Raw genomic sequence first — 19748 nt, 5'->3', positions numbered from 1 at the left:
TGAGGAATCCTCATCATAAGCAGGGAATACGGTACACCAAATTAAAAAAGGTAGAATAGGCTGTTTGGAAGGAGTGTTTGGGCCCCTGGACATCTGGAAGAGAGGAGATAAAAGGACAGGTGTCGCATCTCTTGAGGTTGCATTGGGAGGTGTACTGGCAGGAATTTTGCAGGTGTTCGGGCAACACGGTGGCACAGTGGTGAGCACTGCTGCCTCACGGCGCTGAGGACCCAGGTTTGATCCCGCCCCCGGCTCACTGTCCGCGTGGAGTTTGCACATTCTACCTTTGTCTGCATGGGTCTCACCCCCACAAACCAAAAAAGATGTGCAGGATAGGTGGATTGGCTACGTTAAATTGCCCCTTAATTGGGGGAAAAAATGAATTGTACCATAAGATTGTTGATATCTAAATTTATTTTTAAAAAAGGAATGTGGTGGGTGATTGAGGAGTGGTGCAAGAGGTGTTGCAGAGGGAAATATCTTCTTAGAATCCTGGAAAGGAAGATGTTTTCGGTGGTGACATTATGCAGGAAGTAGAGGCTGATCTGTTGAATGAGGAGTCTTGCAAGGGGAACCCAATCATTCATGGTTAATCATCACTGGTACTGTGATCGCTCCTTTTATGTTTACCACTAGATGGCATCAGTATCAATAGTTTTGGCCAAGGTTTGAATAGGTTTCCTCCACTGCCACTAAATCCAATTAATGGGTCAGCCTCTCCATTGCTACACAACGTAGTTCTAAAAAGTGATGTGAATGCCAGCCAGTTATTTAATACACGAAAGCTGGTCTCCCAGGTATGGTACTGGTACAGAACGGGCTGCTTGTTAGTGATATTTGGAGAAAATGTTGTGATTCCCAATGGAAAATCGAGGTGTCTGCAATCACAGAACGTTGAGTTAAGCGATATTAACAATCTTATGGTACAGATTATCAGACCTATGTTGGCAGAAGGAGCACGTTAGCTTAATATTCTGAGTTGGTGAGGATAGGGGAGCTGGGTGGATGGTGATGGGTGCAATGGTTCTGAGGGTGGGGGAAGATAGGTCCTTGATTTCTCCTCATTGGAGGGATTGGATAGAGACTGGGATGGCTAGATAGCTGCTACAATACAGTCTTCTGAAATGTGATGTGCTGCTTCTGCACTTAAAGCACTTAAGAATGTAATCGGAATCACACCCTTGCATTCTGCAGCATTTTTGCATGGTTACTGTTGCATTTTAATATGATTTTTACTTTTGTTTCCCGTGTCCTGATTTCAGTTTGCCTGTGCTATGGCTAAGCACACCCTTTCTTTGAAGATTGCTGCAGCTGATTGACAAGAAAAACATTTACTCTAGAATCTTCCACATTGGTTTTCCATCGTATTACACTGAACACCACTGAACACCATGCTAACCATTTCAGTTCATGGCCCTGGGAAAGCATATGACTATTTGAAGATTGAGTGTTCCGTTTTAGTCTGTCACTTAATGGCAGGCCTGACCCCCTTCCCTTATCATTTTACACAACGTTGTGTTCTCAGCAACTGTCTTCAGATGCAGTGCCCTTTTGAATTTTGCAAACAGCAATTGTATTACCCCCTCTCCAGTGAGAACAGCTTTATTTGCCCGTAATAGTTCCATCCCTTCAGTCATTCCAGTTGCTCGCGTTATCCTTTCATCAGCTGCTGTGACCAGGTGTTAAGGGCGAGGTGTTTTCAGAACCTCAAAATGTAACATGAAGTTCAACCAACCTCTCCCTTTAATGGATTTGTTGCTTTTCCTAGCACACGGCTTGCTCCCTAGGTGTGGGATTACAATTATGGACACGTGGGTTTTTAAACACAAAACACTGTTTATTCCATGAACTCAACTTAACATCTTAAATAAACATTGGATCTCTTAACACCCCTTACTTCAAAGATAACTCAGAAAATATTGCAACAGTAAATAACTCCCTAAACTGTTCCTTCAAACTTCCAAGAGACTTAACACCTTTAAGCAGTATCACATCAGGTTAAAGGATATCTATATTTTCTGTAGAATGGCAGAGATATATTAGCTTGGTTGACTTCAGCTCCAGCACCTTGCTTTCTTCCTGCAGCTCTCTGGAAACACACAGATACACACAAACTGCTTTTTCCAACTGCAAAACTAAACTGCAAAATGGCTGACCTGAGCTCAGCCCCACCCACTCTCTGACATCACTGTTTTCTTAAATGTACATTGCTTAAACATCCATGTCTTAAAGGTACTCTCACATGACACAGGACTGTGGGACAGTATTCTAAGTGAGTTGCGCCAACAATTTATAAAGTTTCAGGATTATCTCCACTATAAAAGGTTAGAACATCCCATAGTCTGATTTGCTTTACTCATTGTCACTGGACATTGTTGCGATAGTTCCATTTTACTGTCAATTAGGACTCTCTAACCCCTTAAAATTTCCAATCACTTCCTTGTTCTTTTAGTTTAAGTAATAGTTTCTTCCTATGCTTTTTGTCATCACGTCAAGGATTTGCATTGCTCCACCAGTCTACCCAGTTCCCAAGTATATTCAGTAACTTATGCTTCCTGGTTTTGATCAAATTAGTTGAAAGATGCAGAAAGATGGAGCTATTACTCCGATTTAAGGCAAGTCGCGTTTCACCATGACAGATTGGAAATGTGCCGATGATATTGGCATTTCAATCATTCAGTTTTTGCCTGACAAAAGTCCTACTGCAGAATGGATATTGGATTAGTTTGAAATGAGTGAAAATAGACAATTTAAAAAGCAGAAAATGGAGGCTAGGGAGAAAGAAAACAGCTTTATGTGGCCATTCTCCGGGGTTTTAATGTGTTTGAAGTCGCTGGAGACTAGTTTGTCTTGAGCTCCTTTATTGGATTGCTGCCTTATAATCTCATTGCATTATGTTTCTCAGTAATGGTCCTGGAGGTTTTAGTCAGTTGAAACCAAATGAGCACATGAACTGAGCTGGGAATTTAGCTTCAGTGATCTCCAAAATTACAAACCAGAAATACACAGCATCAGAGTGCAGATCTGGAGGAAAAGGAGAAGCTAATGTTTTAGATTGGGGTAGGATGAAATGGGCAGTTTGGACAGCGAAAGCAATAGATGGGGAATGGAGCGACTGGCTCATGCTGGGAAGGAGGGAGTGAGAGAGGAGACGAGGTTGGGAGAGAACATCAAGCCAAATACTGGAGCTGAATGCTGAAGCCAGGGGTGGGGAGAGGGGCTGGTGATTGCAGACATGAGGTTGAGGCTGGACCAGAGCTAGGAAGTGAGATACAAGAGCAGCCATTCTAGAAGATGGCCAATTTCCCCAGCTCATTTTGGGATAGGTGTGGGAGTTGCAAAGTTTTCATAAACCATTCAAATCGCTGGAAGTGTAATATCGAGTTATCGTGCCCCTCTGAGAGTGGTAGATAGTGAAGGGTCAAAAGGGGACCTGAACTGAACATTGTGAATCACGTATACAGATTAACTTTTTAAAAAGTTAATTGTTACAACCTGTTACTTTTGTAAGATTTAGGGTGTTGAGGTACAAGATCCTTCCAATCAAAACTAACTCCAAGGTCTGAATTTTAAATTCCTAACACTAGGGTCCTGAAAGCGTACTTGACCTATGAGGCATGAATATTTAGTATTTATTAAGCAAGATTTTACATATACTTAACAAGAAGCAGTAAAGACAACTTCAAGTTTCTCATCTCTCAAGATCCCAGGAAACTTTGGTGTTGTCAGCACAGACAATATCCCTCTATCTTTGTTTTTGAAGTGATGATGAACTGTGACCAGCAGAATCATACCCAGAAACCATGGTATCACTGTGCCAATGAGAATTGGGGTTTCTTGGCTTTTATTTCCCCATCTCCCAATCCTCCTCCCCTTTTTGGAAATGGTCCAAATTCACTCCTCCTATTGACCTTGGGATGTAATTCATCTTGTGTCATCTCACCTTTGCAACATCCCCTGCTTTATGGGGCATAAATTGCAGAAGTTTACATTCCATATTTGCATTGCAAGCGAATGTAATTCCCTTCCAGCTACAGAGAAGCCATAAATAAAGTCGCATTCTCTTGTCAACATATCTGAACCCAAACTCCACACTAAAACTATCAAAATCAACAGTTATGACCACTTCCTATCATAATATCAGAGAATAAAGGTTTCCCCTCTGGTACAGATTACTTAGAGCAATGCATTGGTTTGTTTAAACACAGTGTCATCTTAAGGTCGCAATCAAAAGAGCTCCGTCATTAAACAGTAAAACAATTTTGGTTCTTCTCAAACAACTGCTTTCCTGTTTCCCCAATTACCTTGGGTTAATTGTCTAACATTCCATGTAACCATTTTAAAAGTGGCTAACTTAAAATTCATAACCATTAGTCCATCCTATACAAAACCCATAGAAGTAGTAAACTATTATCAAAATCTTACACTTTGGGTTTTATTTTTCAATTGTCTAAGGTACCACCCATTTCCTGGATGGTACAATGTTGGCTTCTCCATGACTGTGTAGCTCCTGATCGTCAGTGTGTGTGTGTGACATCAGCCATGACCCTGTAGGGCCAGGTGATCTGTTTCTGTATCAATCATTGTCCATTTTGATTTGTGGCAATGTCATTGAGTGAGCGTATTTGTGTCTTGAACGATGGGAAGTCTTAGGTGAGATTAATTATTTTATATTGTCAATCATCAAGCTCAGTTGCAATTCTGAAATATCGTCAGTTTTGTGCTTTTAAATTAATACCAGTAGCTTTTTGGAAAGATAGTATCATAATTAAGAATTTGCAGGTGAAACGGGAGATTGATTGATGATGCTTTGTATTTTAGTGAAGTTGCAGTTGATGATTACATTGTTGAAGGAAGTAAAAGAGATACAAGTGCCACATTTGATTTTGTGCTCTCAAAGATACAGATGACACCTGTAACTCCCCTCCCAAACAGACACAAATGCCTGATTGTTAGGCAAGTTATCAGCTAAAAAAAATCCTGCTCTGTGACAGTTCATGTAAATTGAGTTAAATTAAGGGAACATGTCGTAGAAGAGATGAAGAACTGCCTTTTTTATTATGGTTGGCTGAAGTAGATGTTTAACCAACCATTTCTCAGTGTGTGTGTGTGTGAACGAACACCTGTAGCTTTGTGACAGATTGATGGATTAGTGACTTTCTTTAATGGAAGGGCTTCCCAAATTTGATGAACCAGTTGAATCATTGCCAAGCCTATTGTGTTGAATCTAAAGTGCACTTTAGAAACCAGTTGAGTCGAGGGTGAACTGAACTGTTTTAATACAAATTAGCAAGCTTTTCATCAGCCAGACCTGAAATCACATTTGCAGATATTGCTTTTTTAAGAGTAGGAGTGGGAGATTCTAACTAATTTATTTTAACTTCCATATGGTTATTGCTGTCACTCAAGATTTGCTATGGCAGGCTGTTTGACCTGTACCCTTGCCTGGAGCTTAGTGAACAGATGTTGACCGGTACAAAAACAAATTGAGAAAGCTAATGGGATATTAGCCTTTACCTTGGGTACTGGAATCCAAATGTATGGAAGACTCTGGTACGACCATAACTTGCAGCATTGCATTGAGTTCTGGGCACCTTACATGAGGACGGGACTGTTAGCCTTGGTGCACAGATTCACCAGAATGATATCTGGGCTGAATGAATTGAATTATGAGGCCAGGTTGTGCAGCCTAGGCTTATATTCCCTTGGTTTTAGAAGATCATGGGATGATCTTTAATATCTGCAGAAAGAGTGGGTAGAGGGAGTTAAATATAAACCAGACCTGGCCTTGAACGTGGCGGCACGGTAGCACAGTGGTTAGCACTGTTTCTTCACAGCTCATAGCCGAAAACCAAAAGATTTAAGCGCATCTTTTTTTTTTTATAACTCCATCCAAAGATCACCTATTTAAACTTGAATTATTTTTGCACGACCAGTGTGATTTATACATCCCTTAAACTTTATTTTTTTTGAGCACTGAACCATGTAGCTACAAAACTGAACTTTGGTTAGGTATCCTCTTAATTTGTTGCTAAGCGTGTGTGACTTTAATCGCTAGCAAATGACCTCCATTATTCAGTCCTTTTATATCTTTTGAATATTATCCACATCTCCATTCTGCTCGATGGCATACTCGTCAACGCTCATGCTCAAACTCCCCCTCGACCTTTCCAGTCTGTTAATAATAATCTTTAGTGTCACAAGTGGGCTTACATTAACACTGCAATGAAGTTACTGCGAAAATCCCCTAGGTGCCACATTCCGACGCCTGTTCAGGTACAGGGAGGGAGAATTCAGAATGTCCAATTCACCTAACAAGCACGTCTTTCGGGACTTGTGGGAGGAAACCAGAGCACCCGGAGGAAACCCACGTACAGACTCCACACAGACAGTGACCCAAGCCTGGAATTGAACCTGGGACCCTGGAGTTGTGAAGCGACAGTGCTAACCACTGCTACCGTGCCGCACCTCCCTCACCTAGGCAAAGAAGTCTTAATGCAGTAAAACAGAGCATTGATGAGGTCACAGCTGGAGCACTGTGTGGAAGTTCAGTCCTTTACCTAAAGAACCTTCCCCAGAGGGAGTGCAACATGGATTCACTAGACCGCATTATAAGTGAGAGAATTGTCATACAAGGAGAAATTGAGCAGCCTAGACCTATATTCCCTGAAAGAGGATGAGAGGTGATCTGAGAAAATATACAGAATGGTTAGAGACTTGACAGGTTGAGGGAAAAGTTCCCGAAGACAGGGAATCTGGAACTTGGGATCACAGCCTCCACAACATGTTCCAATAAAACGTTAACTCTGTTTCTCTCGGGTGGCACAGTGGTTAGCACTGCTGCCTCACGGCGCTGAGGACCCGGGTTCGATTTCGGCCCCGGGTCAGTGTCCGTCTGGAGTTTGCACATTCTCCCCATGTTTGCGTGGGTCTCACCCCCACAACCCAAAAACGTGCGCTCTTGGTGTGATTGGCCACGCTAAATCGCGCCTTAATTGGGAGAAGAAAAAAACTGGGTGCACTAAATTTAGAAACCTCTGTTTTTCTCCCCATATGCTGCCTAAGCTGCTCAGCATTTTCTATTTTTATCTAAATAAGGGGATGGCCATTTAGAACTGAAATGAGGAGAAATTTGGCAACTCAGAGGATTAAGAATCTTTGGAATTCTCCACTCCTGGGAGCTGTGAATGGTCAGTCATTGAACATATTCAAGACAAAAGTCAACATAATGCAGGAGGGGTGCTGCAAAAGCTTTCTCCGACACTGTACGCAGTATTTGACCTGGATGCACTTGGGCCGTTTTAGGAAATTAGAATCGTTGATTTGAAGGAAACATTTAGCGCAAAGCAGAAAACTGAACTTTTGAAGCAGCGTGGATATTGAAAGCAATGTGGATGATTCACCCAAATATTCAGCAACAGAAGTCCAGGAGTGTACAACATAGAAATTGAGAGAGATTCTCCCGAGTAATGAGTTACTTACGGTCACAGTTATAATGTAGAAAAAGGTGAACTGAAAAGGGAAGCTAGCAACTGCAGCATTCGAGGATTTGCGCAGGTTCTGGCCAGTAGGCAGGAAGATCAGCCACCCAGTATCCCTGATGATGATTACCTAATTGGCACAGTTAACAAGATCAGGAGAGTGAAATCAGCAGTTGGACGAGGGAAGTCATCGAGTTTTAGTGCACAGGAAAAGCCATCAAGTCATGTTTCAGGACTAGAACTGCAGGCATTCTGCTGCAGACTATGACACTCTGGCCATGACATCCTTTCAAATGAAGAAATATCAATTTTTCGTAAATAAAATTTATACCTTGCTGCAAACACAACTGTGTTGCCTGTTACTTATCTGATTTTTTTTTTCCTCTTCCCTGATTTAGGAGTTAATTCCTCTAATCTTGTGTACAGCCTGCCTCCATCCGGAACCCAAGGAAAGGGATCAGCTTCTACACATTCTTTTCAACCTAATTAAACGTCCAGATGATGAACAAAGGTAAGAGCTGTTGCTGTATATCTCAAAAACCTGCTCCTTAACTTCAGGCACCAAATTTCTTCAGCATGCTAATGGTCCCTTCGTCCCTGTTAGTAGCTATTGAGTGTTATTGCTAACCAGACCAATCGGGGGCATGCCTTTGTTGAAAAGTGCAGTAGTGTGTAATTAAGTGTTAAATACCTTGTCTCTAAACGCTGTACCTTTTCTCCAACTCATTTTCAGTACCTATTCCTTTTTTTTAAACAAAGGAAAATTAGGCCTTAATTGAAAGGCCCTTCTGTTCCTAGTTATTTTTATTTTTATTATTTTTGGTCCGTGGGCCCATAATCGGGATGTGCCTTTGGGCAGAAGACCAAGTTGACACCGCCTGCTTGCTAGACCATTGTGTTCCTAGCGTTTGTATTTTGGAAAGGAGAAAACAGACTCTTTGGTGCTGAGTGGATCTTAGGAACCAGTTTTGGAGGGACTCTGGGTTGGCCAAAAACAGTGTCCTGCCTGACAACGGTCAGTGATTGGTTCCTGCTTGGTGCTACTTGGCAGAAGTGTCTCTCTCTCTCTCTCTCTCTCTCTCTCTCCCCTCGACAAGTGAACGAACAGGGGCTGGATTCTCTAAAAATAGGGCTGTCCCCCCATGCCAGCGTAAAAACGCTGGAGTTTTACTCTGGAGATTCTTTAAAAATATTAGCAGCTATTCTCCTACGTGCAGGGGGCTGGCAGAGCCCCGGAGTGCTTCTCGCAGGTTCAGCTGGGGGTAACGGGCCACGCACTTCCGGTTCCGAATCCGCGCATGCGCGGCCGCGTCGAATGTGATGGCGGACTCAGCCGGGGGACCTGGTCGAGGAAAGAAGGTCCCAACGATCGGCCCCACGCCGCTACATCTTACATGCCCGACTGCTGCCCCAGCCGCCCATAAGGGCCCCCCCACCGGTACTTGATTGCTCCGCCCCTCACCAGGACGGCGGCGGACTGAGTCTGCAGTCACCACCCGAGGTTCCCAACGGCCAATAAATGGTTTGAACCACGTCGTCGGGAACTTGGCCAGTTTTGCCCGAACAATCGCGCGGGGGGGGGGGGGGGGGGGGGGGGCTCTGTCAATTGCCACCCCAGCCATGCCGCGTAATCCGCGCCAGGACCGGAGAATCACGGGAGCGGCGCCAGCTACGATTCTCGCATAAATGGGGATTCTCCGCTCCCGCACTGAACACGATTTTGGTGCGGGGCTGCTCCAGCCCCTGCTCTATTGTCAAAAGGCAGTGAGTGCCTGGCACACCCTTTGCTGTAATGTGATATGAAGCTAAATCTACGGAGGAAGTAGGCAACCTTGCCAGAGAAAACCATCTCCAGCCTAGCAGGAAGAAGTGCCAAAACAAAAGCCTGAACTTCAGGAAGGCATTAACTGAAACATATATATATATATATATGTGTATATAGTGGGGTCATTAGGTAAATTATCACACTGTACATAATAAAAGTTTACTTGTGTTAAAGTTACAAACCAGGTGACTGTGGTGTATTGGGCTCAACCAAGGACCTTGGATATTTTAAATGAAATGTTACCTCGTCTGTGTTGTGACTTCGGATCAAGTGGGGCTGGAATTGACCATGCACTAGTGACAAAAGGAATAAGCTAGCAAACCCGACCTCACAGTTGGATACTGACTAAATATACCACATGAAAAGTAATCATAAAGCAAGTTCAATTGGAATTGTCCTATCACTATCATCAAGAATGAAGAACATTGTGTCGTGGAGACGCTCCAGCAAATATTCCATCCATAATGATATTTACCTGGGAACTAGCGTCAATGGTAAAATTCAATTCCTTTTTTTTAGTGCCCAATAATTTCTTTTCCAATTAAGGGGCAATTTTAGTGTGGCCAATCCACCTGCCCTGCACATATTTTTGGGTTGTGGGGGTGAAAACCACACAGACACAGGGCTAATGTGGCAAACTCCACACGGACAGTGACCCAGGGCAGGCATCGAACCCGGGTCCTCAGTGCTGTCGGCAGCAGTGCTAACCACTGCACCACCGTGCCGCCCTTCAATTCCTGATATGCCGGCCTTGTGGGTTTTTTTTTTTTTGGAAGAAAGAATTTAAAGGACATTTTGCATTTGACCTAACATTTTGGGGAACATGTGTGGGAAGCAGTATGTGAGCAGCGGACTGGCTCACAAAATGGAACCGGAGTCGCTTCATCAAATGGGAGGAAAATATTGTAGGACGGAACAGCAAAGACCCCACATCAATAATCTAGTTCCGTGTTCATTTTTCTTTATTTTCATTCAAGACAGATGATCCTAACCGGCTGTGTCGCATTCGCTCGACATGTTGGACCAACTCGTGTTGAAGCTGAACTCTTACCACAGTGCTGGGAACAGGTAAATGTAAAATCTAATTTGAGATTTAAAAATAACTTTTAAAAATTAGTTCCCAGGTTCAGTAATTGCCTTTTCAATTACTACTTTTGCCACTCCAGTTTTAATGTAATAGGTTTAATTTTGTCAAGGAATCTAATTGAAGAAATGGCATAGATCATATTTGGGTATAAAATCTGGAGCATTAAGACGCACAACATTTATTACTGCAGAACTATCTGCACCGCTACGTCAAATCAAGCAATTAATGTTGGCTATGTGAGTGCCAGAGAAAGATCAAAGTGGTGTGGTTAATATTGCATGAAACGTTTCTGAAGAATAATTCTCAAACAATTCATTGTCGGAGCTGTGCATTGTTCTTGAAAAAGCTTTTTGCCACCTTTGCAGTGTTGTGGGAAAAATCAACCACTTCAGGAGTCAGACTTGCTGTGTTCAAATCAGTGCAGTTTTATTGTTACACGAAGCTTCGGGAGACCCCGCGGTACGGTAGCCAGCCTTTCTCGTGGTTTGAATGGCAGTCATTCATTTTATATTTTGGGTTCACAATGAGCCCAGATACAAAACAATTATCACCTTGTTATCTTTAAACATTTTATAGATTGTACATCACTATTTGTAAGCGTTTTGCCATTTGCACATGGTTATAGTTAGAGGTTTTACAGATTACAGGTAGCAGCAGGAAAGCAGTATCGATTGTCCCTTTATTTTAGGAAATGGCCCAAGACATTCGTATTAGCATATCATTGTGTACACCTTGGCTGAAGTCGGCTTTTTTCAAGTGGTGTCCCGCATTTATGTATTTCTTAATCTTCCTGTCTGGCTCCTTTTGTCCTGGATCTGTTCCTATCTGTCCCACTGGCACCCCGCTGGGCTCCAGGTATGTCTGCTTTATTCTCTGTGTCTCCATCTTGTGTGTCATGCAGCCATCTTCTGTGCCAAGTGCCCTTCTGAACCATTTCCCACTTCAGCAGTTACCCATGAATACTGTTCTCCGAAGAGATTTGCACCGTACTGATCTTGGTCCCATCATTAGTTCATTTTCTGCCATTTACGACAGCCCCATCTTCTGACTTAGAATTTAAGATAATTTTGTTCTCTTGTGAAATCTCTAACTCTGTTGCAAAGTCCTGCTTAAATTTATTAATTTTGCTTTTTTAAAAAATAACTTGGCGGTTCTGACTTGTGGAATTGACAGGACCTTGGGTTACTGTGGGCCTGCACTCGCGTTGGTCGCGTTTGAACGGAGCAGGAGCCCATTGAGCCTGCTTTGCCGTTCAATATGACCACGGACACTTCAATGTCTATTGCCCAAACTAGGCCCAATAACTCTTTTATATATTTTTTAGAAATTCAATTTTTCCAATGAAGGGGCAATTTAGTGTGGCCAATCCACCTACCCTGCACATCTTTGGGTTGTGAGGTCGAAACCCACGCAGACACGGGGAGAATGTGCAAACTCTGCACATTCCAGTCGTTATGCTCTACACCCTGCCAGGAAACATCTTCAAGTCACTCAATGAAAGAAATTCTTTGGACAGTTTGTAATTCAGTTCCCAAATTGCCTACATCACCAGATCTGCCAGCTTCACTTTTTAAACACTTTAAAAAATAAATTTAGAGCACTCAATTTATTTTTTCCAATTAAGGGGCAATTTAGCGTGACCAGTCCACCTACCATGCACATCTTTAGGTTGTGGGGGTGAAACCCACGCAGACACGGGGCAAATGTGCAAACTCCACACGGACAGTGACCCAGAGCTGGGATCGAACCTGGGACCTCGGCACCGTGAGGCAGCAATGCTAACCACTGCGCCACCGTGCTGGCCCGTAACTCTTTATATTATTGTTAATCAGAAGTCAATGGACTCCATCATGCCCTTCAGTCTAGTTTCAAAGTCATGGATTCTTCTTTCACCAACGCACAGGATACATCGTCTTCTGTTCTGAAGGTTGAAGCCTAATTCAGATTTAACAAAAACTCTCAGTTCCTTTACGCATTGTGAAGCGCCCTGTTGATGGAGATGTGGAAACTAAATTCCTCTGGAGTGAAGCATCAGTGAACCAGTTAAAAACTTTCCGTTAGATGTCAGTTTATAATTGAATTGTTTTAGCTATTCATTAGTATAGAGTGGAGCAGGAACGAATTGTTCCTCCATGAACATTCAGCTGCTAAATAGGCCAACAGTGTGGAACCGTTAAGTGACTGCTGTTATCTCAATTATATAAATGGTTTAGAGTTTGAGACAACAGAAAGGTGTCTCTCAGCTACCTGCAGTTTTATCCTTTGGTTTTCTGTGACTGAGGATTTCAAAGGTTACTCTTGTCTTGTACTCCAAGTTAGAAGATTATTTGGCAAGCTGGCGGGTGTACTCCTGGGAGCTTCAAAAAGCTCTAATGGACATGGCAAACTATGCAGAAATGACACAGTGAACGGACTAAGCAGGCACCCTGATGAACAAGTGCTGGAATGCTTGTTCGCATTTGAGCCCTGGGCAATTTAGTTAGAATTTTAAAATTCCATGAAGGGCATGCAGCACATCCACCAAGTTTGGGAGGAACATATCAGACCTTTACTAATACTCATCCATGCCAGGAGGATTGTTGAATTGCTTCCCATTGGCAGATACGCTTTATCTTGTATGTTATACAACCAGCGAGGTTTTCAAGTTTCATGTGCTCTTTGTGGTTGAGTTTGAGTTTCTCTTTTGTGTTACTTTGCACAACTTCTACATAACTGGGACCAGAGATATTTCTTTCTGGCTGCAGTGATTTCCAATGAGAGCAAGACTCTGGAAACAGATTACTAGAGAGATTGGCAGATTGTATGGTGGAATAAGTCATCACCTCAAGGCAGTACTCTCAGAAAAACGTTCAATAACCTGGTGTCTTGTGCGGCTCTTAAGAATTGCACTTCCCTGGGCTGTGGCCTTTAGTGTATCGTCCCTCCCTTCACCTGTGATTGGTAGCTTTGCATAAGCTGTTTGCTCTGAAGTTTCCTCATTAAATCTCTGCATCTCCCTCTCCTACAGCAAGAATCCCCTTTCGAACCACCTCTTTGACCAAGCTTTTGGCATCTTCCCAATATTTCGTTTGACCTAGTGCCATTTTTGCATAATTCTGCTTTTGTGGTGCACCTTGAGCTTTTTTTTTTAACATTAATAGCACTATATAAAGACAAGTTATTGTAACACTTGAGAAAGTAGCTGATCAAGAAGTTGAGACAGTAGCTGATCAAGAAGTTAAGGGGTGGTACGGTGGCGCAGTGGTTAGTACTGCTGCCTCACAGCGCCAGTGACCCAAGTTCGATTTCGACCACGGGTGATTATCTACATGGAGTTTATACGTCCTCCCCGTGTCTGTGTGGGTTTCCCCCGGGTGCTCCGTCTTCCTCCCACAGTCCAAAGATGTGTAAGTTAGGTGGATTGGCCGTGCTAAATTGCCCCATGGCGGGTTTATGGGAATAGGGGTGGGGGATTGGGCCTGGGTGGGGTGCCCTTTCAGAGGGTCGGTGCAGACTCAATGGGCTCCTTCTGCAATGTAGGGATTCTATATCTCAAACCACTCAAGCCAGCGAGGAATAGGTATCAACTGTGACCTTGTCCACATCGGCAACAAGAAGGTTTTTTAAAAATTAGCTACAGAAAACCTCCAAATGCAAATATGGCTCATTTGCATGTTTAGTTTGAAGAACGCTAGGTTCTGATGATCTGAAAATGTAACCATAAGAGGTAGTGTGTCAAGGAGAGGTATTGAGCGGAAAATTGTTGCGAGTTGGGCTTTGTGTAGATGCTGCTTACAATTTTTTAATAAATGGTTTGCAGGATGGAATGTTCCATTTCATATTCATGTTTGACCCTCATTTAGAGGATTACTTAACACTTATACTTTGGGGAGAACAAGGGGCTTCCCCTGCCCCACCCCCTGCATTTCAAGAGCAAGTATAGGAAACTCCAATACCTAGCCAGTATATTGTGACAAAGTTTGCGTCAATATGAGCTTGAGAAATGTTATCTCCAAATGAGCAGAACCCTTTGTTGAGTTTACTCATTGATATTCTTGACACTTTGAGTGGCCTTCGCTTGTGAAAAAACATTATCCAAACTCTAGGCACAGTAAAATGACCCACACTTCACAAAGACTTGGTTGCGGTGAGGTTTCATTTTTACTTCTATAAAATGTTACTGTAAATTCTCACCTGGCAAACTTTTGCTCAAAACTGTACTGCATTTAAGATGGTGCTTCTAAAAGTCATGAATTGATTGCACCTTCCAGTGCTGCAGTGAAGGATTCAGCAACAGCATATTGGTTCACAATCCAGATTCAAAGCATAATTTAACTTGACTGGGAGAGGTGTGAAGCAGGGGAATAGGTACTACCCCCCACCCCAGCCCACCTAATCCCCCACGCCGTGAGAAAAATCAACCTGTTAAGGAGGTTGACGAACACTTAACACTGAGCATGGCCCTGGTCATTTTTGTGATAGCTTTATCACAGAGTCCCTTAATTGCAATAATGTAAAAGCAAGATCCTTCCTTTGAATAATCAGCAAAGCCTAATGCCCATGATCATCCAGAAACAAAAGCATGAAACCTTGCTGATTCATTTTGTTAAAGGGAGTCGAGTGAGGAAATACAACCAATTTCTCTCATTCTTTACAGTGTTTAATAATTCATTAAATGTGGGCATTGCTGACAAGGGCAATATTTATTGCCCTTGATCACCACCACCTTCTTGAACCACTGTCTTCTATGTGGTGTACCATAGAACCATAGAATTTACAGAGCAGAAGGAGGCCATTCAGCCCATCGAGTCTGCACCGGCTCTTGGAAAGAGCACCCTACCCAAGGTCAACACCGCCACCCTATCCCCATAACCCAGTAACCCCACCCAACACTAAGGGCAATTTTGGACACTAAGGGCAATTTATCATGGCCAATCCACCTAACCCGCACATCTTTGGACTGTGGGAGGAAACCGGAGCACCCGGAGGAAACCCACGCGCACACGGGGAGGATGTGCAGACTCCGCACAGACAGTGACCCAAGCCAGAATCGAACCTGGGACCCTGGAGCTGTGAAGCAATTGTGCTATCCACAAGGCTACCGTATAGCTACTCCCGCAGCCATTCAGGTGTTCCAGGATTTTGACCCAGTGTGGCTAAGCGGTGGTGATGTATTTCCAAGTCAGGATGGTGTATGGTGGAGGTGATGGTGTTCCCATCTGCCTGCTGCCCTTGTTCATTTAGATGGTCGAGATCATGAACTTGGAAGGTGCTTTCGGAGCCTTGGCAGCTTATTGATTACACCTTGTGGTTGGTGCATGCACTGCAGCCACGGTAAGCCAGTGGTGGAGGGGGTGAATGGTTAAGAAATTGGATGGGGTGCCAATCGAGAAGACTGCTTTGTCAAGAACTTGTGTTTTTAAAAAAATCTTTTTATTGGCATTTCCCATATTTATAAACAGTTGTATATATACACATCACATTTTTCTCGTCCACACTAATTTCCTTAATGATACAGAGAGGTTTAGCTTGTCCTTCGTTCAACTGACCCTATGTGCATTTTGTTGCCCTCTGGATCGGTCTATGGTTCCTCCCCCTTCCCTGTTGTCGTGCCCCCCTCCGGCTTTGGCTGTGCTTTTCTTTTATTTTCCGGACAGAATGGAAAAAAGTGGGGGGGCAGCCCACCCCCCATCTCTTGTGGTTTCCCCACCTTCCTTCCATCCCCCCCCCGCCCCTCTCCCCAGGGTTGCGCAGTCTTTTGGTACCTCATCTACCTTGGTGTTTTAAAAAAATTCTTATTAGGTTACTCCTCGTTGCTGGCCTCGAACGGGTTTTGGAACAGACGGACAAACTGCCCCCAAGTATCCAGGAAGCCTTCCTCTGACCCTCGGATGGCGTACTTAATCTTCTCCAGGTGGAGAAATTCCGAGAGGTCGGCGAGCCAGTCTGCAGCTTTGGGTGGTGCTGCCGATCGCCAGCCGAGCTGGTTTTTCCGACGTGCGATTAGGGAAGTGAAAGTGAGGGCGTTGGCCCCCTTCCCCATGTGTAACTCTGGCTGCTCCGATACCCCGAAGATTGCCATTATTGGGCATGGCTTCACCCTCACCCCCAGAACCCTGGACATTGCCTCGGAGAACGCTGTCCAGAATCCAGCAAGCTTGGGGCAAGCCTAAATCATGTGGGTGTGGTTGGCCGGGCCCCTCTGGCACTGTTCACATTTGTCCTCCACCTCCGGGAAGAACTTGCTCATTCGGGTTCTGGTCAGGTGCGCTCAGTGCACCACTTTGAGCTGCATTAGGCTTAGCCTTGCGCAGGAGAAGGTGAAGGTGCTTCGCTCCAGAGTCCCCATCCTACCTCTGTCCCCAGTTTGTCCTCCCATTTTTGTCTGGTCTCGTCCAGTGGAGTCCGGGCTCTGTCCAGTAGCTGTCCGTATATTTTACCACATAGCCCCCCCTTCTCGTTGCTTGTGCCTATCGGGTCCTCTAGTAGTGTGCTTTCTGGGGGCCCGGGGTACCCTACTGTCTCTTTGCAGAGGAAGTGTTTTATTTGGAGATGTCAAGAACTTGTGTTGAGATCTTCTCAGTAATGTTCTTGTGTGAAAGTCAATGAGGATGTGTCTCGTGTGTATATCATGGATCTTAAAATTGCCAGCAGCGCCAGGGACTCCGAGCTAACCGTACTTGCTTTAAGTTTTAAATTTCAGAAAAACACTCGTCATGACGGTTTGCCTTTTGTGGGCATAGTGTTGTTGGTGATGGGATTTTTTTCATTTGTTCTGCTCTCTCCCCATTGCCATAGCCAGGATTAGGAGGTCCTTATCCAGACAAAACCTGGCTCCAAATCTCAGCAGAAGGCAAAATTTGAACCCAGGTGTTTCATTCTGTGTCTATATGTTAACCTTTGATGAATCTATGCCATTGCGCCCACCAATCTGATAGCTAGTTCCACGTTCTGCGCAAAGGACATTGCGAGCTCTCCGTTGCACCCTTCAAGTCCTGTTGGACGTTGACTTTGTGGCTGCTTACGTTCAGGGGCATAGACAGAGTGGGTAGTCAGAGACTTTTTCCCAGGGTATTCAACTTTTTCAGTTACCAGGGGGCATAGGTTTAAGGTGCGAGGGGCAAGGTTTAGAGGAGATGTTTTTTTACACAGAGGGTAGTGGGTGCCTGGACCTCGCTGCCGGAGGAGATGGTGGGAGCAGGGACGATAGTGACATTTAAGGGGCATCTTGACAAATACATGAATAGGATGGGAATACAGGGATATGGACCCCGGAAGTGTAGAAGATTTTAGTTTAGACGGGCAGCATGGTCGGCGCAGGCTTGAAGGGCCAGTTCCTGTGCTGTATTTTTCTTTGTTCTTTGTTATAGAATCATGCCAACAGGTTACCAGAAATGCAAAGATAAATATATTTGTTTGCTCCTACTTTTTCCGATTGGCAGTGACTTAGAAATACAATCCTACAGCCTCAATATATTATCTTTTCAATTGATTTGTTTTCATTTTCTCTTTTTTTCTTACTTCATACCTATTGTTGATTAATTTAGCGTCCAGTGATTGGGGAAAGTGCTGAGCGTTTTGTTCATGTTCCCGTGTTCTTTCCTGTGCTCCAGATCAATCACAAGTATCCAGAACGAAGGTTGCTGGTGGCTGAAGCCTGTGGAGCCCTTGCACCCTACTTACCTGTAAGCAACGTTTGGCCTTTTCTGTTTAAATCAAGCCATGAAATCCAGTGATTAGTGAGCTAAATTGATGCTTCTCCATTCCAGAAAGAGATTCGCAGTTCACTGGTGCTTTCAATGCTGCAGCAGATGTTAACAGAAGATAAGGCAGATCTTGTGCGAGAGGCAGTCATTAAAAGCCTTGGGATTATTATGGCATATATTGATGATCCTGATAAATACCTGCAGGTACAGCATTCTGCCAAGTTAGCTGTGGTTGTGCATTTTGTTTTCAATTCAGATCAAATATCTTTATGGGACTTCCCATTTTTTTTTTGTTCCTCTTATTTCTGTTCCTCTATTTAAGTAGACTTCTTTTGCCCCACCCCACCACAGGGTTTTGAACTGCAAATGTCTGCCTTAAATGACCCCTCAGAGAGGGTAATTAATGCGACACATCAAGTTTTCCTGCCAGCTTTTGCAGCATGGACCACAGAACTGGGTAAACTACAGTCTCATCTCATTCCGACTTTGCTAATCAACATTGACAAAATACTCAGGGTAAGTGTAAAGAGTGTAATGTGTTTCTTTTTAAACTTGCTGTAAGTCCCGTTAACCCATCACCTCTGTGCTTACTTACTTTGACTCCCAGTCTAACAATGCCTTCATATAAAAATTCTCATTCTTGCCTTTCAATGCCTCAATGACCTTGCCCTTCCCATCACTGTAATCTTTTGAAGCCCTCCAAACACTCAAGAACTCAAAGCTCCTTCAATTCTGATCCCTTGAGCATTCTCAATTTTAATGGTTTCGCCATTGGTGGCCATACCTCTGCCCTAAGGTCTGGAATTTTCTCTCCCAGTGTCTTTGTCTCTCTCCTCCTCAAAACAGTGACTAAACCCTCACCATCTGTCCAGGTATCTTGTGGGGCTTGGCTTCAATTCTTAATTAGGTAGCGGTCTTGTGAATGGCCTTGAGATATTTTACCTACTGGATAAATGCACACTGTTGCTCTGTGCAGATTAGAGCAGTGCAGGCCCCTGGAAAGTTTCGAAAATTAAAACCAGGTATGGGGTTTGTAAACTGAGAAAACCTGCCTTGGAACCCCAAACGCTGTGCTTCCAATGACTGGTTTCACAGATTTAAAATGCTTCTTCAGTTGGAAACTGCTTCTGACAAACTGTTCTGTTGCATTTTGCGCGTTTTGTCTTGTTACAATCCTAAATGTAATTAAACTGACCCTTTCAGGTGGATTTTGGGTTGTGTGTCACTTCATTGAACTCTGCGTGCATTGAAATGCAATGATTTTGCAGAGCACATTGTTCTTCTCACCCTTTGCTAACAATGGGACCTCGTTTCATGGTTAGAGAATAAGTAGCTTGAGGTACTCGGAAGCATTATGGAAAGAAAAATTAAGAATGGGATTGATCTGTGAGCGACCACTGAGCTGGGATTCATAGACGTTCACAGCACGGAAGGAGGCCATTTGGCCTATTGTGCCCACAACGCTCAACAATCTGACTACACTAATCCCCTTTTCCAGCGCTTGGTCCATAGCCCTGAAGGTTACGGCAGCGCAAGTGAATATCTAAATACTTATTGAATGTTAGAGTTTCTCACTCACCCACCCATTCAGACCGTGGGTTCCAGGCTCCCACCACCCTCTAGGTAAAAAGGTTTCTCCTCCACTCTCCTCTTAGCCTTCTACCTCTTAG

General features: G+C 43.8%; 1 protein-coding gene across 1 annotated transcript in view; it reads left to right on the top strand.

Annotated features, from left to right (window-relative positions):
* The window catches only part of relch (RAB11 binding and LisH domain, coiled-coil and HEAT repeat containing), a 127605-nt gene that overhangs the window by 66069 nt on the left and 41788 nt on the right, over nucleotides 1-19748 (top strand). The window contains 5 exon segments of the mRNA XM_072510122.1: nucleotides 7880-7992; nucleotides 10284-10374; nucleotides 17986-18057; nucleotides 18142-18282; nucleotides 18430-18594. Of these exon segments, the coding sequence (XP_072366223.1) occupies nucleotides 7880-7992; nucleotides 10284-10374; nucleotides 17986-18057; nucleotides 18142-18282; nucleotides 18430-18594 (582 nt within the window).

Source organism: Scyliorhinus torazame, chromosome 6, assembly GCF_047496885.1.
Source record: "Scyliorhinus torazame isolate Kashiwa2021f chromosome 6, sScyTor2.1, whole genome shotgun sequence".
NCBI classification, from domain to species: domain Eukaryota; kingdom Metazoa; phylum Chordata; class Chondrichthyes; order Carcharhiniformes; family Scyliorhinidae; genus Scyliorhinus; species Scyliorhinus torazame.
Note: the sequence above shows the minus strand (reverse complement) of the source record. Positions and strands in the feature narration are given on the sequence as shown.